This window comes from Eretmochelys imbricata, chromosome 10 (genome assembly GCF_965152235.1).
Source record: "Eretmochelys imbricata isolate rEreImb1 chromosome 10, rEreImb1.hap1, whole genome shotgun sequence".
Taxonomy (NCBI): domain Eukaryota; kingdom Metazoa; phylum Chordata; order Testudines; family Cheloniidae; genus Eretmochelys; species Eretmochelys imbricata.
The window spans coordinates 23,152,335-23,174,955 of NC_135581.1; the positions used below are offsets into that span (position 1 = coordinate 23,152,335).

The 22,621-nt window shown below is 41.7% G+C and overlaps 1 protein-coding gene across 1 annotated transcript in view; it reads left to right on the plus strand.

Moving 5' to 3' along the window:
- LOC144271419 (uncharacterized) overlaps positions 1 to 18,997 on the plus strand; it is a 139,226-nt gene extending 120,229 nt beyond the window's left edge. Inside the window, exons 56-69 of the mRNA XM_077828763.1 lie at positions 397 to 558; positions 1,898 to 2,062; positions 3,253 to 3,418; positions 4,285 to 4,469; positions 5,197 to 5,289; positions 7,985 to 8,189; positions 9,674 to 9,861; positions 10,806 to 10,903; positions 11,251 to 11,435; positions 12,546 to 12,748; positions 13,367 to 13,556; positions 14,846 to 14,955; positions 18,009 to 18,131; positions 18,764 to 18,997. Of these exons, the coding sequence (XP_077684889.1) occupies positions 397 to 558; positions 1,898 to 2,062; positions 3,253 to 3,418; positions 4,285 to 4,469; positions 5,197 to 5,289; positions 7,985 to 8,189; positions 9,674 to 9,861; positions 10,806 to 10,903; positions 11,251 to 11,435; positions 12,546 to 12,748; positions 13,367 to 13,556; positions 14,846 to 14,955; positions 18,009 to 18,131; positions 18,764 to 18,958 (2,268 nt within the window). The 3' untranslated portion in view covers positions 18,959 to 18,997. The remainder of the gene's footprint in view (positions 1 to 396; positions 559 to 1,897; positions 2,063 to 3,252; positions 3,419 to 4,284; positions 4,470 to 5,196; positions 5,290 to 7,984; positions 8,190 to 9,673; positions 9,862 to 10,805; positions 10,904 to 11,250; positions 11,436 to 12,545; positions 12,749 to 13,366; positions 13,557 to 14,845; positions 14,956 to 18,008; positions 18,132 to 18,763) is intronic.
- Positions 18,998 to 22,621: the final 3,624 nt, after the last annotated feature.

Genomic DNA, 22,621 nt, shown 5'->3' on the forward strand with positions numbered 1-22,621 from the left:
AAAAAGAAAAATATTTGTAGAATAGCTAAGAATAAATCAAATGAAATAAAATACAGGCATCACTTTTGCCTTGAGTGTACAATGATGCTATACATTTGGGCCCAGTAGTTATGCTGGTAAACCAACATGCTTCCTAGTGAAAGAACTGTATTTTTGGATTATGTTGAAGCTTTGGCTCTTTAGGTAACAGGAGTTGGGTGAGACATAGAACTGACACAGCCAGCTAGCTGGCTGTGTATGTATACTGGACCTTCTTTTGGTTCAGAAACAAACCATGAGCATGGGATGGGGAGTGAAGTTGGCAACCTGATGTGTGGGGGAAAATTGTTATTTTGGATAACTATAATGTTTCATTCAATTACTACATTAACAGAGTATTTTCTCGGTTTAATACAGAGAAACAGACCATTGTATCCAGATGAAATTCAGTTAGAAGCCACTTTGGAGAATGTTTTTCTGACCTCGTGCAGCAAGCAACATATGCTGGGTAAAATAGAAACAGACTTCTCAACTTGGCTGGATTATTACATGAGTCTTGCACTGTGTGACCTTCCAAATGTAAGTCGGATATTAGTATATTGCTGCTACTGCAATTCACGAGTATTTGCCAGCGAAATGACTGATTTTCATTGAGTCTCAGCTTTCCACAAAAATTACCACCAGATATTTGTTTCTAGAATTTAGCAAAATATAAATAAAAATTGAATGGCATTTTGGCATAGGGAAAAATAGTTGTTACCACCAAACTCTCATTACTTTTTTATATATGCCTCATTTGGAGAGATTCTCTAGTCCCCCTTAAGAATGCCAGTCACTCCATTCCCATGCCCTTACTCAAAGCCCTTGCCTTTCCCAGAGCTCATCTATGCAGTTCCAGTTGTTGGTCAGAGAGGTCACCAGAGAGCAATATACCAGGCTCTCCTTCATCCCTAGAAAAAAGAAAAGGAGGACTTGTGGCACCTTAGAGACTAACACATTTTTTTGAGCATAAGCTTTCATGCGCTACATGCTTATGCTCAAAAAAATGTGTTAGTCTCTAAGGTGCCACAAGTCCTCCTTTTCTTTTGCAGATACAGACTAACACGGCTGCTACTCTGAAACCTTCATCCCTAGTTACACAGTATTGCCTTGAGAGCATTCCCAGCCTGTGCTGGCTCTGGTGCTAGTGGTAGAATTTGGAGGTCAAGCTTTGGTCTCATGTTTGATGTTTGTTTTTAGTTTACACACACAAACTGGTCAAGTTTCTGTGTTCTGTCCTGTTTTCATGCTTAGAATCCAGAGCTTCCTGTAGATAATAAAAGCATCAAAATATTCACCAGCATACTCAAGGTCTGTATTTGTAAAATAAATTTCGTCTCTTCCCAGCTGCTTCCCTTGTTGGCAAGCACAGCAGGTTTGGGCCCAGTTAAAAATAGGGTTTTTATCTTGGTCCCAGTAAAACTTTCTCAAAATTTGGGATTGTTTATTTCTGAAGTTTGGACCTATCTTTAACATGCCACTTTAAAGTCGGATGTATCCTCCTGCTTTAAAAATCTTCTGCTTATATATAAAAAAGTATCTACAAGAATGACAGCTACCGTGGTGCAGAACAAGAGCAAAAAGGAATTCATTTGTTTTATTAGAAGTGCAATTTTAGTTCAGCCATTCATCTAGTCTTGTAGACATAAGTGATTGCGGAATGTACAGTAGTTAAATCACAAAGATTTAGAGGCACAATAGAGTAAGAGGGAGCTGTACGTTTCAGGAGGCATTGGTTTCTGAAATGACAAGTGTGGTTCATCAATTTGCTGAGTGACTGAGAGAATGCCAAGATCTGTGGCAACTCTTGCAGATTCTCTTACTCTTCTTAATTTCCATAGTAAAACTAAGCCTAAATATTGACATTTTCCATATTTAGGTAATTGTTCTCTCTGGAAAGCATCAGCTCAACAGAGGAGATATCATCCTGCAGTCAGAAGGCAGATTACACCATACTGGTGATGTCAGAGAGGATGGGGTGCTCACAATAGCCTTAAAAAATAACAGCACAGCTGAAGTGAAGAAATATTTGATGGAATTTGAAGTGAGTTTAATGCTGGGCACGGACATCTGTGAAGTCTTTTAAAATAAGGGCTTTATAGCACTCCCAGTGTCATTTTTTTCTCTGTTGAAGACATACTGCCATCTAGCTTCTAATCTGTGTGAGTGCAGTAAATGACTAACAAGACAGTAAAATGGGGAAAATTCAGGCTAAAAATCAAAAAGGAGTTTGCTTCCTGATTTTGGTAGCAAACCCCTTTACCATGTTGGTGTGCACTGCAGATGCAGTGTGACCACAAGAGAAAAGAAAGTACCAAGACCAGTCAACTGCAGACTTTGGTGAGAAATGCACTAAGTATACCTCTACCGGAGTGTGTGTTATGCTTTTTAAATGGTCTCCACAGCCTGCTACTTTATTCAGTATCTGCAGGTTAAGTGACTGGCCTAGTTGGTGAAGCATAAAACGGGATCTTCGCAAAAACAAGCATATTTTATTCATGGGGAAACAAAATGTTAGACTCAAACAAAGGGTCCATTGCCAGAAAACAACATTGGTCTCTGCAAGAGAGATGGAGAACTGCCTGATACTATGATCATCAGTCAGGCAAACACCTTCCTTTCTCGCTTTTAACTTGTAGTTAGCAAGTAAGATAGAGGAGCTCATGGGGAAGAGAAAAGCATTGAGGTCAACACATGACATTTGCTGAGCATGTTTTGGGAGGAACACTGATAGCTAACCATAATTTATTTTATGCAACATTAGCTACCACTTGAAATATTTTAATGATTTGGACATTCTTCTAAAGGAACTATATCAAAAGAAGAGATATTAAAGGTGGGAAACTCAGCTCATGCATATGGGCTTTATACTCCTGCACATACACTGGGAATGAGTGGCACAAGCTGGCAGTATAGCAAGTAACTGATCATCAGTGTTTCTTTCATTGCCACCATTAAAAGATTATCCACATGCCTGGCACAATCTGCAATGCTGTAATTGATTGACTCCACTTTGCTATCAAATTGTTCTGTCTCAAGTCAATTATCCTATTGCTTGAGCTTTTCAGCACAGGATCTCTTGTGCGTAAAGCACAGGCATTGAAAAATATCTCCGTTACCATCTAGTCTTATGTAGAATCCATTTGCATTCCAACATCATCACTGAATGTTGCTTCATTTATTCTTTGCCTTGGCTCTGCATCAATATCTATTTTTTTCTTCTTATGAATGCAGCTAAAAGCATCTGAGGATATTTGGCTAGGTCTGACAGGAACTGCTACTTCCTCAGCTGTTCAAAGCCAAGTCCTGATGGAGGGAAATATTGATCAAAAAGAGAAAGTAAAAGTAACTGCTTCTAAAGGAAAGGGGTGTCATCAATATTATATGGGATATGTAAAGGGTAAGTATATAAGGGCTGCAATTTATAACAATAAGCTGTGATTGACAGCCAGTTGCATTGTGCACACACAGGAGAGGAAAGAGTGCCACCTCAGTTCAGTTTTCATTGCCATTCAATCCGAGGAGTTGAGCCTATCAACAAGGGTGCCAATTATGATGATAGTTTTTCACTATATGGACCCTGTATACTGAGCCCAACAACTCATTTAATATAGGCTGGGTGGTAGTGACTTGTGAATAACTCCCAACCAAGTCTGGATTTGAATAGGTGGTGATGTAGTTGAAACACTGTCTCGAGTGACTGATCTTCCCCTTGCCTACATGGGGTTTAATGTGCAAATCAAGGGTTGATAGCAATGGCTTGACTCAGAATGCCTGCAGAAGCCATGCAACACCTCAGTCCTCCCTTCTTGGTATGCTCTTGCACGGAAATGGATCAGTGTGTGACACTACTGCATACAGTCATTTTTGGGGGGATGAATGAGTGATTAGACTGCCCAACACATTTTCATTTGTGACCTACGCAGGATTTGAGTGAGTGAAAGACTGCGGAAGTCAAAGGGAGAGCACAAGAGTCATTATGGAGATCTGAGAGGAGAATGTCACCTTATTATGTTAACCCAATGCTTCAAAAAGCCTGCACGCTTTTAGTGTAAAGTATATACAAGTTACACAAAAGGAAAAATGCAAATAATTAAGCTGATTTGACGTTTCTCCTCATTAATCCTTGCTTCTCTCTGCAAGTACATAACCTCTATCGCTATTGCATAAATACCACTCTATTCAATTAATTATAAAGCTGGCTTTAAAACACTAATGCCTGTCAATGTTGTCTGTGCAAATGAATATCTCCTTTTACTCTCCTAGGGGACTTGGAGGAAGGAGTAGAGCTCACTGCATGTACTGATGGACAACAGATGGCTACCATTAACACTTATCTCAGCATTAATGGCGTAAGGCAAGAAAGAATGGGACAATTGATGCTAACTGCTGTTAACCAGAGCTTGAGTTTGGTGGCTCATGGTTGTGGAGATCCAGTAGTTAAAGTTGAGGTGAGATGCCTTTAGCAGCAGTTGATAGTAGTGCAGCAGTTTGAGCTATGGAATATTTTCTTAACCTCATCAAATTAGTGGAACATCCTCCAGATGGGTTTCATTAGTGGATTGTATCCAATAATGTAGCACATTAGAGGTGTTTGGGATTCTTCCCTCATAACCATGTATATTATGTTACCATTTTTATATCTGGGATGAGTCAACATTTGGGGGGGGGGGGGTTGGGAGTCTTGCCAAAAGTGGAGTTGAAAAGATCAACCCACCTAGAGCTAGACAGTAAGGACGCTGTCCCAGCACAAAAATCCTACTGAGATCAATGGGTCTGCTTTGTTCTAGGTAAAAACATACTAAGAGACAGACCCTGCTCCCAAAGAGCTGATAGTATAAATAGAAGAGACAGACAAAATTTCCCAATTTCATCCAGCAGGAATAGAACCCAGGTTTCCTGAATCCTAGTTCAGTGCCCAAGCCTCTGAACTCCCACCACAGCTCCATAGGAGTGCTGCAAGGAGGAGAGTCTTCAGAGAGCTGGGGCGTCAGCAAATTTCTCCTCTTCCTCTTTCTAGCCCAGGCTGCACCCTTTTGGAGCAATGTGCAGCTTGTTTCCCCAGTGGAAGTTCAACTACAAGGGAACTCTGCTGGAGTTTGACTAGACTCTTAATGGTCTTGGCCCAGGACAAGTGGTTCCTAAATCATAAAATCCTGATATTTCATATTTTCACAGTATAAACTTAATGAAATCGGGTCCCACCTTAAAGCCAAACTCCTGGAGAAGATCAAGAAGTTTGATGAATCTGTTTGGAAATTCAGGAGATCAGTAAGTAATGAGCATGACCAATTGGCTTAAAGATTGTAAACATCTTAAAAATGGCCAAATCATCTAATGCAGGATGGTCCCATTCTGTCATGCAGTATACCTGAGAGCACCATGAAATCCTGTGCAAGAAACATCCTTGCTATTCTCTGGGAAGGGGTCATTGTGGGGTGCAACACAGACCAGTGAAGCGTTGTCTCACCACCTGCCCTGTGATCTTGGGTGTCTCACAACACTTTGCTGATGTAGCTCCCAAGCTGGTCCACTCACCAACAGCCTAACAGCATGCAGGTAGTAGCCTAAGGGTCTGTGTATAGCTGCAGTTCTGGATCAACAGTTCTGACCCCATCAGCAACACTCCATCACACTCTGGCTTCCACCAGCCTGGGTTACTACTTGCAGGGTGATAACACTCCCAGTCCCAAATTGTCCTAAAAATGTGTGTTTTTCAGTCCAGTCCTCTTCTGGACAGTTCAGATATTAGATGTCCATTGCCCCTGTAAGCGGACAATATCCAGCAGTTTGCTCCTTTAACTGGAGTTATCCAAACAGTTCAGTTTGAACACTGGATTAGTTTTGAATAAAAACAAAACAAATTCATTTAAATACAAAGAGAGAGATTTTAAGTGAGTACAAGTGCAAAGTATTAAAGTAAAAATGGTTACAGGAGAAAGAAAGATAGAACATTTTCTAGTAGCTAAAACTTAAATTACTCTTGGTTCAAGATAAAATCCTTGCCACATGTTCCCAGCAAATTTTTCATGTCAGGATCCCTTCCAAAGTCAACAGGCTGGTCCCTTTGTCTTCTTCGGGGGCGGGGGGGGACACGACTGACTACCTGGGGAGTTTTTGCCCCTCACTTTTATAGTCCAGTCCCCCTTTTAAATGCATTTTCCTGAGGGTTACCCCTAGATAAAGTTCCTTTCTGCTGTGAAGATGGAGACATGGAGGCTTGTGGTGAAAGAGCTTCCATCTTGTTTGTGAAAATGCAGATCGATCTGTTCCTGGCCAGTTGACCGGTGATTTACAGTCAACTTTGATGACACCTGGCTAGAGGCATTAGCTTGTCCTTTATCTTTGCAAAACTGATGTACCCTCTCTTGCTGTCTCAAGGGCTCTGTTTACTACTTATATGTAAACTGAGGTAAACACACATGCCTTTGTTTAGGACAGACAGTTTAACAACTTCTGCCTAGTCAGGGCTATGTGGGTTTGAATATACGCTAACAACATCATATGGGGGGGATTATAACTTTACATATAATATTGCAACCTACGTTTCAGCATGATATTATTGATCAGTGAATTATTAGTTTTCAAATGATACCTCACAAGGCATATTTTGTAGAAAGATTATGGCAATAGTGTGTAGGGTGTGAATCCAGGGTTGCTTTTGGTCACAGTCATTAATACAAATTAAACACTATTGTATTAACTCTGGTTGTTTTGTTTAATTTGAACTATTAAATGGTCCATCCTTTCTGGACATGGCTGTTCATATAAAGGAAAAGCACACTCCAGCCTTATAAAGGTTCCTTGTCTACGTAACAAACCCTAAGGGATGTTGATCCACCTCATCTCCAAAAGACTTTAGTGGAATTCTGGGCACTCAGTACCTTTCAGGGTCTGGTCCTATAAACCTGCCTTGGGTTTTCAATAAATCAGATAGCCCTTTTCTATAGGAATCTTGCAAGAAAGATACAAATCTGTCACAGATTCACAGGCTCTGGTCTATGTGCCAGCCTGTAGCCAGTCCTTTGGGAGTGATCCCTTTAGCATGCCAGACTCCAAGGGTCCCCACAGTCCCACAGGGGCAGGCCCACAGCCTCCACAGGTCTGAAACTGGGCCTTGGGCACCAGCAATCCCTGCGTCTCTCTCTGACTCCCTACAGTGCGCCCAGACAGCTCGTGTTCCTGTGGGAGGCCTTTTTTACACCTTCAGGGTGCACTACTCTATATATCTGCATCTACACCCAATAGGCTCTTCAATATGAGCTAACTGTATGACTTATAATATGTATAATATGACTGTATTAGTCACCTGGCATGCAGAATCTCAAAGTCTTTGGGTTATCATGAGAGGGTCAGGCTTAGGATATGGTTCCTATTGGTGGAAGAGAGGGTGTCACCATTCTCTACTTCCCCTGATCGCATCCTCGCCCGCCTTGTCTCCTTTGTCTCCCAGTTCAAGGAGCGCTCTTTGCCTGTGTACCCTGCTCCTCTTAATGCAGACACCTGACACCTCTTGTCTTTGTTCTCCAGTCCCAGCCATGCTGCATTCGCATCCACAGCTGCCTCTGCAGCTAAGTGGTAATTTTTGGTCATTGGGGTTCCTATTGTTTCTGTAGGATCTTCCATTCAAATGTGTTGATTCCAGCCCAGACAATTCTAGTGCCTGTATGTCTCACATACCTAACCTGATCTCCCATGCCTAGGGAAAAAACAATTCTTCCCCCCCCCATCGGTAGTGATGCCAAGATGGGTACAGAGTATATAATATTTGTATACAGATAGGGTATACAGAAAATTCCCACATTCATCACAAAAGCATTATGGGAAATCTGTGAGGTTTGCTGCTAAAGACATGGTAGTCCTGAAGCTCCAGAGTGCTGATTATTGTCGCAGGAAACAGGCTCCAAAAGTTTGCTAAAGATCACTGCATATTTCTACATTTCTTGCTGTTTGGGGCCCACTGCAGGTGCAGCAAATTGATTTCCTGTATGAAGCAGCTGGCTGGCCTTTGAAAGCCTCCCAAGAGGTTGCTGGAATCCTCCAAAGTGGGGGGAAAGCTGTCGCCCAGATGTGGAAGCAGAGTGGAATCAGGCAAACCCTGAGGAACAACCTCCCACTTTACTTGGAAAAAATTCAAGACACTGTCCAGCAAATGCAAAATGAACTGAAAAGTAAGCAGAGCCATCTAAAGCCAGGGGGTATGCTGCACAGGGTGAGGTCAGTGCAGGAAGTAAGCAGGGGCTAGCAAACTGAGTAAATAAGATGCTGAATAGGTTTTATTTTGATCTATGAAAAAGTGCTGAGCTAGACAATGGGCTCTGATAGATTATTTATAAATATCTATACAAACTCCACTGGATCCATATTCACATAGATCATTTCTCCAGTTGCCACAATAAAAAAGCTGCCAGATAACCCTGGTTTAACAAACCCTCTAATGAAATCCTGGACGACAAGTATAGTCTTTGACTCATGCCCTGAAGGTCAGTAAATCTAGGCTCTGTCACACTTAGGGCTTGTCTACACTTACCGGGGGAACAATGCATGGCGATCGATGCATCGGCAGTCGATTTAGCAGGTCTAGACCGGCTAAATCGGCCGCAGATCGCTTTCCCGTCGACTCCTGTACTCCACCTGAACGAGAAGTGCAAGGGGAGTTGACGGGACAGCGTCTCCTGTCAACATAGCATAGTGTGGACCCCGCGGTAAGTAGATCTAAGTACGTCAACTTCAGCTATGTTATTCACGTAGCAGAAGTTGCGTAACTTAGATTGATCTCCCCCCCCCACCCCCCGCACTGTAGACAAGGCTTAAGACTGGCAGCAGATTCCTCAGTCAAGGAATACATGATGAAAAATGCCACCTCCCTCTCCCGCCTGGCATTTCAACCAAAGGACCATTAAATTGAGGACTAGCGTGCTGGAACTTGTGTTAGCTAGATTCTGGGCACTGTACCTGTTCTGTCGTTAGCATGCTTCCGGCCCGTTCCATTGCTAGCCGTTCACATGATGTTTCAGATGGATGACATTTGCAGTCAAACTAATAGAGGAAAATCAAGTGAACTGTATTAATCTGTGATTAACAACTGCCTTCATCATGGCACAAGAGAAAACTTCTACCAAAGTCACGGAATGTCATCTGTCCCCCTATTGCCAATAGCCGGGCTTTGTCCTTGGACTCAAGTTCAATGTGTATTTGTGCTTTTGGTTATAATAACCAAATTGTCCCCTTGCTCCTCCTTGGAGGATGACAAGGTGGGAGGTAGAGCTGCAACAGTAGAGCAGCCAGGTGCTGAGGCATTCTGCCCATGCAGGGCAGATGGGGACAGACTGAGGGAGCCCAGGGAAAGCATGTTATGTAACATTCCTTACAGTGGATTTGAAAAAGCAGCATGCGCTCCCCACCATCTCAGTGTCTGCTGCTGGATGCTGGCAGGCATGTAGGTGAACCAGGGACATACCTGTTTTCAATAGCCTGTCCCGCACAGAAGATCAAGAACTAAAGCTCCAATCTCCTGTGCACGGAAAGATCCCCTTTTTTTCCTCTTGTACTCTCACCCTCCACCTGTGTTGGGGCAGTGAAGATTTTGTCCTGAAGCACAGCTGGGGACCATTTTGAAATCTATTTGCTAAGGTCAGTTTCACACTTGTTTCAGAGCCATTAGCAACTCTGAAGGATGCCTACTATGATGTGACTTTGAAGCGACTGGATGATGTTTGGCAAGAGAAAACAGAGGCATATATGAAGAAAATCCAGGCTTTTGTGCCCAGTATTGTAAAAGATGTATGGTTAATGGAACCAATCCAGGTGACATTAAGAGCCATGAAAACAGGCTTGGATATGGTTAGTATAAAACAATGTTTCATTTTTATATCAGAGGGGATGGCTTACAGGTCTAAGCATCAGCTTTGAAATACCGAGAGTCTCTCTACATACACGTCTGGTTCAGGTCCCACTCAGGCTGATTCACCCTGCATCTTTTCAAGGTAGATGCCATCATTGGATCCCTTTCTGTTTTGGGGCTGTTCACATGAGTTCTTAATAAAATTCAAGCTTTTTGTCTGCTCTGTGTGGACATCAAGGGTCATATTCCTCAACCTCCTCTCAAACTAGTTACTAAAATTGCACCTAAAATTTTAAGCAACATTTTTGTGTATGCAAATTGCACAGATAGATTTTCACCTTCCTGCTTTGTGCACATACTGCTGATATATGGGTATGGCTGTTTGCTACTTTTGAAAAAGTGGCCTGGCATCTCAGTGACATGTTTCATATTAGAGGGTGTGTCACTCTGGTGTCTTTGGCCAGAATGACACCACGAGCAGTGTGCTTGTCATCCACATGGTTACTGTCTTCCCACCCCAGAGCTACCTGTGTAATTCCTGTCAGTCTATAGTTTGTAAATAGCCTTGGGGCCCTTCAGAGGTATGATATACTTAAAACTGTTTAAAGGAGGTTGTCTGGGCTGCAGAACCAATGCATATAATGGAGATCTCAATCCTCTGCCGTAGCAACTGTAGCATGTCAACTCATTGAAGTGTTGGTTCATGTTAAATGACATCATCATAGGAAGGCTGTATTTCTCTCTGATATTAACATGGTTAACTTCTCATTCACCAGCTACCTCTAAATAACAGGATGGTATGCTGTCAGGCAAGTGACAAATGTGAGGGAGGATTGAGTGTTTGTGGCTAGTCCTTTGATATCAAAGCAACGTTCTGGCTGGTCCGAAAACCATGTTAATGTCACAGTTGATTTTATAATATGCTGTTCTGGTTCCCCACTAGGCAACACACCAGATGCTGAGGTGGGCAGAAGCCAAGTTTTCCAGAGCTGTGAGCAAGTTCCGAAAGCCTTTATCAAACCTGTACAGTTTTTCAGCCAGGTAACAGTGGATATTCCTGGATAAGCTCTACACTGCAGTATAGTTTTCTAAACAGATATTTACATATTTGTTTTTCACATCAAGTTACAGTATTAGGGAAGAGAACCAAGCAACTGTCCTTGGACACCCTTTATACCAGTTAACATTGACAATATAAGTTATCATCTACTATCATAGCCTGCTTTTTCCACCTCGGAGAATAAATATCCACCAGCAAATAGAATAACTCTGGTACACTCAGCCTTAAGTAGCATTTTTCTTTCCCATTTTATAACATTTGATACATTAACTGCATTGAATCAATTTAACACCAGTAGTAACATGAGTGAATCATTTGTGTCCCAAAGGAACTGTGCAATGGCAGTGAAACTGCCAATGCTGCCTAAAGGAGACCACTCTGTGGACCTGGCAAACATCACTAACTACCTCATTGAAGAACAGATAATGAGGCCCCTCAGGGATCTCTACAACATCAACCCAGTAGCTGAATATTATAGAATCAAACAGAGGATGATGGAGAGTCCCTTTGAATGTAAGTTCCTTGACAGCTCTAACATATTTCTCAGCTGGTCCCAGTCCCCTCTGAGCTCCAGACAGAATTTTGCATAACTAGAGAGGACTGTTAATTAACACCATATTTCTATGGATGGTATTTCATGTAGACTGATATTTTGGTGGAATAACAGTCACCTACCAGTAAATAAGCTATTTTTGCGATCTTTCAGCTCCAGCAAGTTTCCATGAGAATTTTTCTTATTTTTTAAATTACATACCGTGCAGAAAAGCTGTTTTATAACATCACTATGTTGAGAAACGGGGAATGAGCAGGTAGAATATATCTGTATCTCACCTACATCCCATTGTGATGAGGTCTCAGAGCATGCATTATGGCTGAGGTAATATCTGAGTCTCCTACTGAGGGCCTGATCCTAATTTAATTGAAGTCAATGACATAACTCCTGTTAACTTCAGAGTGCACAAGATGCAGACACTTCAGCAACCGCATTAGATAGGGAGCATTGCTAATAGGAGCATTCCTCATTGAACATCTGACCAACAATTAGTATACAACATATCTTCCAGAAACAGTAGTTTTTGGACAGTATATCTCATGCTTCATTAGCTCCAACAGCTGGGCAGAATGGAGGGCTTTAAAAGGGGGCTTCCGATGTAAGATTTTCAGGGATGCTGTGCACCCACTGTTTCCATTGACTACAGTTGGAGTGGAATCCTCCGCACCTGTGAAAGTCGCAGTCTTATCTCTGATTTTGCTGGCTTTCCTCTGTTTGAGGCACACGCTTAATATTTATTCCTGCTTTCTGTATAAGAATATGTATATTTAGCAGTAAGATTGTAAAAAGAGATGGGCTCAAGTGTAAACTTTGGATCCTGTTTTCATACTTCCCAAAGTTCCAGGACATTGGGATCCAGCACGGTATATAATTATAAGGAAACTGATGCATTTGCTGATAGGGGACAATTTGTAACTGCTTTAGAATTTATGCTGATGAATATCTTAGAAAGTTTCCTGAGAACAAATAGGCAAAGAAGGTGTTCTGATTCTGGCAAGCAGTTAATAAGTGCCACCCATTGAGCTCTGTGAACAACACAGTGACATTGCTTTTGCAATATCATCCTCCAGATCATGCTGTGCTGATGGGCAACAAGCACTTTAGGACTTTTGATGGAAGAATGTATGATCTGACATCGAAGTGCAGTGTGCTACTTGCCAAGGACTTTATTCACAATACCTTTACTGTAGTGCTGAACCAGGAGAGTAGTGGCTTGAGATCATTGCACATGGAGATGAACCAGACTACCATTGATATCTACCCAGGACTCAAGGTAGGAGAGGAGATTCAAACTTCATTCCTTTCCAGAAGAGAATATGAACACTGAAATCACTGCACTTTGACAAAGAAGCCAAACCCTGAATTTATCTGCAGTTCAGACTTAGCATACAGTGGCTCACATAAGTTAATGCAAAGATAGGAAAAGCCCACTAATATATCAGCAAAAGGGAATAGCCCTCAATAAGAGAAACTAATACCATCAATCCTGGACTATATTCTGCCTGGCCCATATGTGGATACATGGGATGGAGAAGGCTCAAGGAACCTTTCCCCAGCATGGCCCATGTAAGCAGGAAGAACTACACCACCTGCGCTTGGAGGAACAAGCTATACCTCACTGCTTGTGTCCACCTGGGAGGCTTTGTGCTTCACTGCTCCCTTAGGAGCTTCACACTGTCCTCCACACAGGGCTGTGCATAAATGGCACCATCCATTTGCAAATGTGCAAACTGTGAGCTGACCCAGTAACCAGGAGTTGCCATTTCTAACATAAGTTATGTTTCAGATATTTGAAAGTAGAACTTCATTGGGGAGTTCAGGGGAATCAACATCGTGCAAAGTCCATCCTAAGTTAGTTACCCTGAACATTTTTATCATTATCTTAAAATAGACATACAAGATGTACAATTTTTCACAAATGGAAGAGAACTGCCTCAGTTTGGATCAGTCCCTTGAAAAGAATGGCATCACCATAAGAAAAGACGCTAACAGAATTGAAGTATTGAACGAGAATGGAGTCTTTGTCTCCTGCAACTTTCACTATGATCTTTGTACTGTTACACTGGATGGATGGCATCATGGTAAGTACTAAACATTCAGCATAGCCATTCCCTTCTGCTTCTAATTTGTTTTTCTCTCTCTCTGAATTCTAGAAACCTCAGGTTTCAGAATACGGGCTGCCCTGCATCAGCCTTTCCTTCAAGCCCTGGAGATGGCACAAGACACTGCCAGTGAATATGATGAGAAATATATGTCCCTATAGTAACAGCAGCAAGTGTTTACAGGGGTGGGCAAACTTTCTGGCCCGAGGGCCACATCGGGGTGTGAAACTGTTTGGAGGGCTGGGTAGGGAAAGCTGTGCCTCCCCAAACAGCCTGGCCCCATCCCCTATCTGCCCCCTCCCACTTCTTGCCCCCTGACTGCCCCCCTCAGAACCCCCGACCCATCCAATCCCCTGACCACCCCCCCACCCCCCGGGACCTCACTCCCTATCCAACCTCTCCTGCTTCCTGTCCCTTGACTGCCCCGACCCTTATCCACAACCCCACCCTCCAGCAGACCCCCCAGGACTCCCAGGCCTATCCAACCGCTCCCTGTCCCCTGACCGCCCTCCCCAACCTCCCTCCCATCCAACCGCCCCCTGCTCCCTATCCCCTGACTGCCCCCTGGGAGCCCCTGCCCCTTATCCAACTGCTCCCCCCGCCCCGCCAGCCACGTCACCCAGAGCACTGGCGGCACAGTGAGCTGAGGACAGCAGGGGAGGAGCTAGCCTCCCTGGCCAGGAGCTCAAGGGCTGGGCAGGACGGTACCACGGGCCGGATGTGGCCCGCGGGCCGTAGTTTCCCCACCTCTGGTTTACATAGAATTATTATAATTTTCCAGTCGTTTAATGGAGTATAGCAGCTTGAGGTGCCAGTACCATGTGACCAGCCAGCCCACCTCCACAAGCCAGTCTGAGAGCTTCTGTCTAATATGTCAGATATAACGGAGCATATGAATGTATAGTACAAAAGCTTCATTCTTTTGGTATGATTAACATACCCCACTCATGGCTTCACCACTCATATGTAATGCACCACCCCAAACTTTACAGCGCACCCTGTATCTTTATAGACATACGTCTTCTGTCATGGCAGCTCCTTTCTCCGGCAGGAGGGCAGAGTGAAAAGCTAACACATGGGAGGACAATATAGCTCCCTCAACCTGTTACTCTGCCAAGGGATACCATCCTTCTGGCACCCAAACACATCACCTCTGCCTTACACCTGAGTTCCATTAGGCAGGATAGCAAAAGGCCAGAGGTGGCTTTTAAAACCAGAATTCTCCTGTGGCTCTGTTTTTATCTTCCTCTGTTTTCATTTGGTTCCAGGTGTATCAGCTGGTCTTTTTGGTACCAATGATAATGAAGCTGGAAATGAATGGATGCTTCCCAATCACTCCTACACTGGTAGCGTGCAGGAATTTACACAGAGCTGGCAGGTATGCTGGCTATCTCACTGCTATCAGAAAGCACTGTTGCAAGATATCTGTCTTTTGAGGTCACATGTGGCACTTGGAACACAAAGGGCCACGTAACATACTCGTGACAGAGAACTTTTGTTTTACTGAAAGGGTTAAAATCATACAGATAGAAGGTACAGGAACACATGCGTTAGCCACAGAATACTGGAAATGTGGACCAAAATATTCACCCTACATTTATTTGGGGGAAAACTGCATTTATGTGCTTAAACTTTGTAAGAAAATTCACCTTCAGGCAGAAACCATGCATGGAAATTTTGGAATCTTTCCCCTGGGCTGAAAGTTTCCATGCTTGGTTTCTGCCTGAAGGTGAATTTTCTTGGAAAGTTTAAGCAAATAAATGCATGTTATGGCCAGGTAAACATCACATTGGTTGTTTGCACACCCAATTTCACTGAATGTGTTTTCAGCCTCTACAACCACATGCACACAATTCTACTATGGACCCAGGTGTGCAGTTAAACGAGGCATATAGCTAGTCAAGGGTGTGACTAGCTAATATATATTTGATAGCAGGTGCTCCAGGAAAAATGAGCAGAGCTCATAAGCTGTACTACAGGACTAATGCAGAAAAAGGAAAATGAAGCTTACAATGCCTGGCCAAGATGTTTGCCTTTGAGAACACCAACTCTGGTTGGTATTAACGCCTCTGTGGCCTTTCCACATCAGTTACTAAAGAGCTTACTCAAAAAAATACCCAAAGCAGATGATGCCACTGAGACTTTGTGGCTCTTCCTTTGCAAGACTATGATCTACTTCCACAGCCAGAACCACTGCAACCATCTACCTCCAATTCAGGGCTTCTGAACTCTGCCTCAAATAGCAGAAGGGTTCAAGATATCTTACTTCTGCTCTGCTATTGGAGAATCAGATGGATGATTATATGGGTGATATGGCCAGTATCATGGTGGGATGGACAGAGGTGCATTGTTAATGTAAACTACTTATTTATTATTAATTTCCTTCCATTTAGAGGCACTCCCTGACTTATGCAATTGTTCCGTTCCAGAATGCCTTCTGTAACTCAAATTTTGCATAAGTCGGAAACGTATACCCAACCATTACACAAAAAACCAAAAAAACCCGCCTATTTCTAGCTTACATAACTTTTTCCGTAAGTGCGGATTTGCGTAAGTCGGGTCTTGTGTAACCTGGGGAGCGTCTGTATTTAAGAATACATATTAGCACCAAATGCAAAAGCACCTGGGCAACTTGAGTTAGTAAAAATAATCAATTTAACACAATATATACGAAACTTCTTGTAATACCGTAAACAAGCTAGGAAGGCATGCATGACCTTTTTAAGTGGTTGATGTCATAATGACTCTGCTTATACTATTGATTGCTACATTTTATTTGTATGCCACTCAGCATCTTTGGAGTGCTGAATACCGCCAGGAAGAATCTATAGATGACTTTAGCTGAACTCTGTGAGCTGCTTGCAGTCAGTTTGACTCCTATCCCATTCAGAAAAAGTAATAAAAAGATTGACTTGCTGATAATGTACCATTGTCATACATCATTAAAGCAAGGGCCAGGAATACAAATATGCCAAGTCAGGAATTCATTCTAATGACTACAAACTTTTTTAAAGGGGTAGGATGAGACAATACAGTGGGAATAACCTGCCGGACAATGTATTTAGTGGTACTGATAAAACGGAGCTTACATCTCTTCAACAGTGCAAGTAGGGCGGTACGGTACAGTCTGCCATACCAGCAAGATCTTTATAGCTGGTACAGCGTACCGGAAAGACACAGGAGGAGCAGAACGTGGGGCCACCAGGCGGCCCCATGCCAGCAGCTCCTCTGGGGCAGCTGTACCGCCCCAGCCCTTTCACTCAGGGTCTCCTCCGTCTGTAAAGCAGCCCTGCCAGAGGACAGGGCTGGGGGCAGTACAGCTGTGCTGGAGGAGCTGCCAGCGTGGGGCTGCTCGGTGGCCCCACGTTCTGCTCCTTTCCCCGCTGCAGTTCCCAGGAGAGCCCTGAACTACCCCAGCCCTTCCACGCAGCTGCATCTCTCTGTGCTCGGTTCAGCAGCCCCGCCAGAGGACAGGGCTGGGGTGGGTGGGTGCAGGGCTGGGAGCTGTAGAGCTGAGCCGGAGGAGCTGCCGGCATTCTAACTCCTATCCCTGCTGTGGTTCCCAGGAGAGCCCTGAACCACAGGGGGCAAAAGAGCAGAATGTGGGGCGACAGGAGACTTTGTAAGCCAGGAGCCATGCGATTGAATGCCTGCATAGAAAAAGAATTGTTTGGGAGGCTAAATTGTCACGTTAAAATTCTCTCCTTAAGGAGATAGTAGAACCTGAGCTTACATTTGTGTTCTGCCTGAATGTAGAGTTGACCTCACGGCATACTGATCTGATGCACAAATGTGCATTTGCAATGTTCATGCCAAACAAATCATGACATAAGCTGCAGTGAATCCTGCTCATTTCTGATTTGGTTGATGTTGCATATCACCACTTTTGTGATTGGACCTGCATCACGATAATCCACCCACATCTCATTGTGCAGAAATGTTTGTCATTGCTACTACCTTCCACTTGTGATTATTTTCTCTTAAAACTTCATAAATATTCTTGTTAATAAGTGCAATAGTTAGAAAGAATCTGAGTAACTGTTTTCTCACTATAAAAGGACCTAGTAAAAACACTACTTTTAATAACATACATGACAGATTAAAAAAGACAGCTAGCCAACAACTTGTTTCAGAAGTTATACAAAAAAATCTTTAATGAATCACAAAAATTGATAGGAAAAGGAAACAATGTTTGTAACCTGTAATATTTATAAGACGATACAGTCGTTGTTTCAACTATAAAGAGTGCATGGCACATCCTAATATTAATGAAACAATAAACAATTATTCAGAGCAGTGTAAAAACAAAAGTCTAACAAGCCTTCATCTTTATTGCTTGCAGTGATATTGCCCAATGTAAATGAAGGGGTTTACAGTGCATTAGTACTTTAAAAAACAGTGTTTATTTATTGACTAGTCTTGTTTTCTCAGGTGAGCAGTCACTGCAACTACGTACAGAAGAAGGTGAAACCGTGTTCCATCACAGCTAAGCAAAAAGTTTGTAAAGTGTTTTTTCGAGAACCTCACTCTCTTCTTAGGAACTGCTTCAAAGTTGTAAGTATTAATAAGAATCAGTGAAGGAAGGTTTGAACCTCCTATCACCACTCTTCAAAGCTGCATAAATGAATTATGAAAGATTGCAGGAAGGTGAACATTCCAGCATCATTACTTTTAACTATCAGGCGTTTAGTTGAAAACTCAACCTCTGTAGTGATCAGAACAGCATCACAGAAGGACTAACCAAATGTCACAGTCTCTCCACCACATAAATACGTTTCTCTGATCAATGGAATGCTATCTTGTCTTGACATTGTAGTTTATCATACTGGTCTAGAATATGGAATACAGTAAAGCCCTAGAATCAGTCATAATAAAAGATATGTTAATACTGATTTCAGAAAACGGACATGTGGAATGAAAAAAGTCAATTCCTCTGAAGTTCTTGATTTCATTCTTTCACAGTTAATTTGCCTGATTTGCTGCAGAGTTATTTATAGACTCTTGATATGGTCTAAATACCTTAATTTCACCTATGTTAATTCTCATTTGCAGCTGAGGTTGACAACTCAAGACAAGCTAAAAGAAGGTTTATTCACATTTCCAAATTATTATCGATCTGTTAGAAGAGTTGTGCACTTTGCTTCATGTAACCGAAACATTACGTATAACTCTGTTCATGTTTGAAGGTGGACCCTGAACCATTCTACAGCATGTGCATGCATGATGCTTGTGACTCCAGTGAGTTGAAAGCTGCCTGCAACTTGGCAGCTGCCTTTGTCCACTTGTGCAGCAGAAATTTTGTCCCCTTGGAAATTCCTTCTCAATGTGGTAAGTTTAATTTCTGTTCCTCCCAAACACTCTGCCTGGGATGCCAGGCTTAACATTCAAATGTTATCTAGTAACGTGGCTATAAGTAATCATAAAAACACCATTCCACAGTTTTCTGCTTATCTCCAGTCAGTTTTGTCCCCCCAGTTTATATTTCAGCCTTTGTTTTTAACCACGAGAGCAGACACCACCTCTGTTTCTTATTCCCTGCTGGCTATTTATTTCCTCCGAATTTGCTTAGTGAAAACATTTTTACAATATTATAAACTTATTTTCCCCATGTTTTCTAATTCTTTGATGATCTTTTTGCTTTGTTCCTTTGTTTTCCTTCTGAATAATTTATCTGGGTTCGTGTAATCAAAAATATATATTTTGTGATTCAAAAAACAAAAAAGTTTCCCTTCCTTCCACTCTTTTTAATGAGATCTGCATTCCTTAGAATTCCAAGATTATCAAAACCACTATTTTAATCTGACCATCAGTTATCTCAAATCCATCTCTCTGCTGCTCTCTATTTAGAACGCAGAGGTAGAAAACTTTCAAAGGCGTGATTCTGGAGGTTTGTAACTGTTTACACCAGAGTCCCTGCCAAAATGAAAGAATGTTTGTTACCTCTTGAGTAATTTAGAGAAAGATTGAGCCGCTGCTGTGGATATATCTCCACAGGCTTACTCCTGATTTACGCTGGTGTGAAAATTAGAATCAGGCCCATCACCTGATCTAAGTGATGATGCCCAACAGCATATAGAGTAGCGCATTCCACTACTCCATCTATATTCTGGCTACCTTCTTGTTCTGTTTCTTCTAAGCAGCTAAATTATAGCAATCATTTCCCAATGGCAAGAGACAACCGCTGTTATTCCCATTTACATTGTATGGAATCATCTGTCCTCTGCCTCAATATATTGTAGCTCTAGTGCTGATCCTCAGCCATCGTAAACACAAGTGTGCAATACTAGTAGCTAAATGAAAAGCAATCTGTGTAGGCAGAATGGCAAGATTTTGATACATCTTACATCTTGTAATTTAGGGATTATAAATAGCTGCACATTGAACTTTATGTAGAAAACACCTAATCCCATGCATTTCTGAATTATTACAACACACCTCAACTGACTCCTGCACATATAATTTTTTTTGGCTCTTTGTTTCCAGATATTATAGATAACAGCACCCTTCTTGAACTGTATGTGCTGTTTATTGACTACAGTAGATAGATAAATAATTAAAAACCCACTACAACTGCTGACGTGGTTCCTTGTTCTGCATTATACGCCGCCTAAGTGCAATAAAGAATGGCTTCTAATATGGAAACATTTGAGGCTATAATCATCTTCTGAGAAAAATGAATCTTTGAAACTGACCCCAATAATTAACATTTTATTTACATGTAGTGTACAGTCCTTTATTTGGAAGAAAAGAAGTCCTTACATCACTTTCACTTGTTGAGAACATTAAAGGAAACAGACATACAAATCACTGCCATGCTAATTACTACCACACTTGTCCAAATAATAATTTAAGGTGTAATGATCCATTTACGACTTATTTACTGCAAAGAAAAGCATTTACTGTAAATAACTGATAGGACTATGCAGATGAGGGAATTATGCAGTTGCTAGGATTGAAGCACTTAGATTTACGCTGCTAATTTGTCTGCTGTATGCACTGCTGAGGCTTGGAAATGAGAAAATGGAAGCTCTCTTGGTACATGAAATGAAATGACAAGTTATTCCCTGGCATTTGTAAATTCATTGCCACCACAAAAGATCAATTGATTTGGTGACTACAAACGTACAATTACATTTTTAACAAGCTAGAAGAACTACAAGTGTATAATATTTTTTTACACATGACCACGGGGGAAGACCATCAGATATTTGTGGATGAGGCCACATAAATAAAGCCTTATCAAAAGAATGCTCAGTATACATGTATGTGCATGCATACTTCTAGGTGTGTGCATGAGTATTACATACTTCTCAGAGGAGATAGTGATAAATCAGTAGGTGAATGCGGGGTTTGGGCTGCCCAGTGTATAGACAGTACCCAGCTGCAAAATCTGGATTTTATTCTAAGCCCACTAAATCTCAGGAGTATTGAGTTTTATTTGATACCTGCCACCTCCAATAGCATATTTAAGACATACATAGAGGAATTCACTTCTTTTAAATACAGAGACAGATATCTGTTTAAATTTAAAAAAAGTGTCTGACACTGAATATTCAGTTAAAGTACGCAAACCATGTTTACAATAGGCCGATCACCAAGTTTGTGAAATCAGCTAGTAGTATTAACCTATATAATTCCTTAAGAGTTCAGTACTGTTGGGAACCTATCAACTTTTGGGCCATTGCCAACAGTTCTCATTCAAACAAGACTTGCACTGACTTGAATGCTAGTTTTTCCTGAGTAGAGATTTCAGCACAGGAACTTGTCTGTGTTGCCAAACTTTAGTTAAAAAGAAAAAAATACTTCCTTCTTCTAAATATAGCTTAGGGTGGAGCATATCTGGGCCTGATTTTATTTTAAATGTCCAAAGTCACATATTCATAGCGTAAGTAAAACTTCCTGGCCTGCTTTGGAACAATCCAATGAAACTTTTATTTCCATTGATCCCTTTTATTGGTGGGACATCTGATTGTATTTATTTTGTATAGTTTGGTTCGCTAATTACCTTTTTATCCTCTGAGAGTCCAGAGAACACTGTCTAGTAATGTATCTCTTTTTACTTGCAGTTTGAATTTTCTCTTAATTGCAACTATCAACTCTGAAGATGAAAAAGCTGTTTCAAGCTCTGAAAAAAACCTGGTTTGACAACCTACAAGCAACAGTATGGCAAACCAGCAACAGTGTCCACAAAAGCCAGGACTTACAACACAGATTGTAAGAAAAAAAGCTTTTCAGGCTACAGAACCTGAAGAAAGTTTAATTTTTACAGTTACTTGTCATTATATTAATATCACATCAGGATAACTCTGACAAGAGAGAGAGAACGTTAGAGTAACTTTTATTTTAAAAAAATAAACCTCTTGTTTTGCCCTCCTCTTGAGATACAGAATCTCATTTTCATAATTTGAATATAATTAAAACAATCACATTGTCTCTCCCCCACCCCAGATCAGTAAAATCTGGCTGCTCTGTCAGCACACTAAGCCCTAAGGTTGTATGGAAGTACCATCTTTGTTGTTCTCTAGGAATCTAATTCAGCCATTTGTTCTGGTTTGGACAGATTCATGTCTAACCCATCTTACTAAAGAGAACACCCCCAAAAAGTAGGACTTTTGAGATGGTGAAAAATAGCCATTCCTTGTGCTCTCCCACCTGATTCCCATTATGAAACACAATTAGCACACCACTGTAAAAGAGAAACAATCTTCTCTGTAGTGTCCCACTACCAATTGCACATCCCCCTTCCTTCCTTCAGACATCTTTCCATGTGCCCTCGACAGGGTGACGGATCTAACCCATACCTTTTGGTAGTTATAAACAGGATGCAGCTGGCATCTTTAGACATCACTGTCTGAAATCTTACTGCTAAACCACTTTTGATATTTTAAATCAAATGGATTTAAATATTTTGATTTTTATATAAGAAAAGCCCATTTTCTTTTTGAAATACACATTTTTTCAGTCAATACTAGGAATACCTCAAAGAGGTTATTTTTTAGTGAGGGAAACACAAAGCAAATATTCAATAGCCATTGCTCAGAATT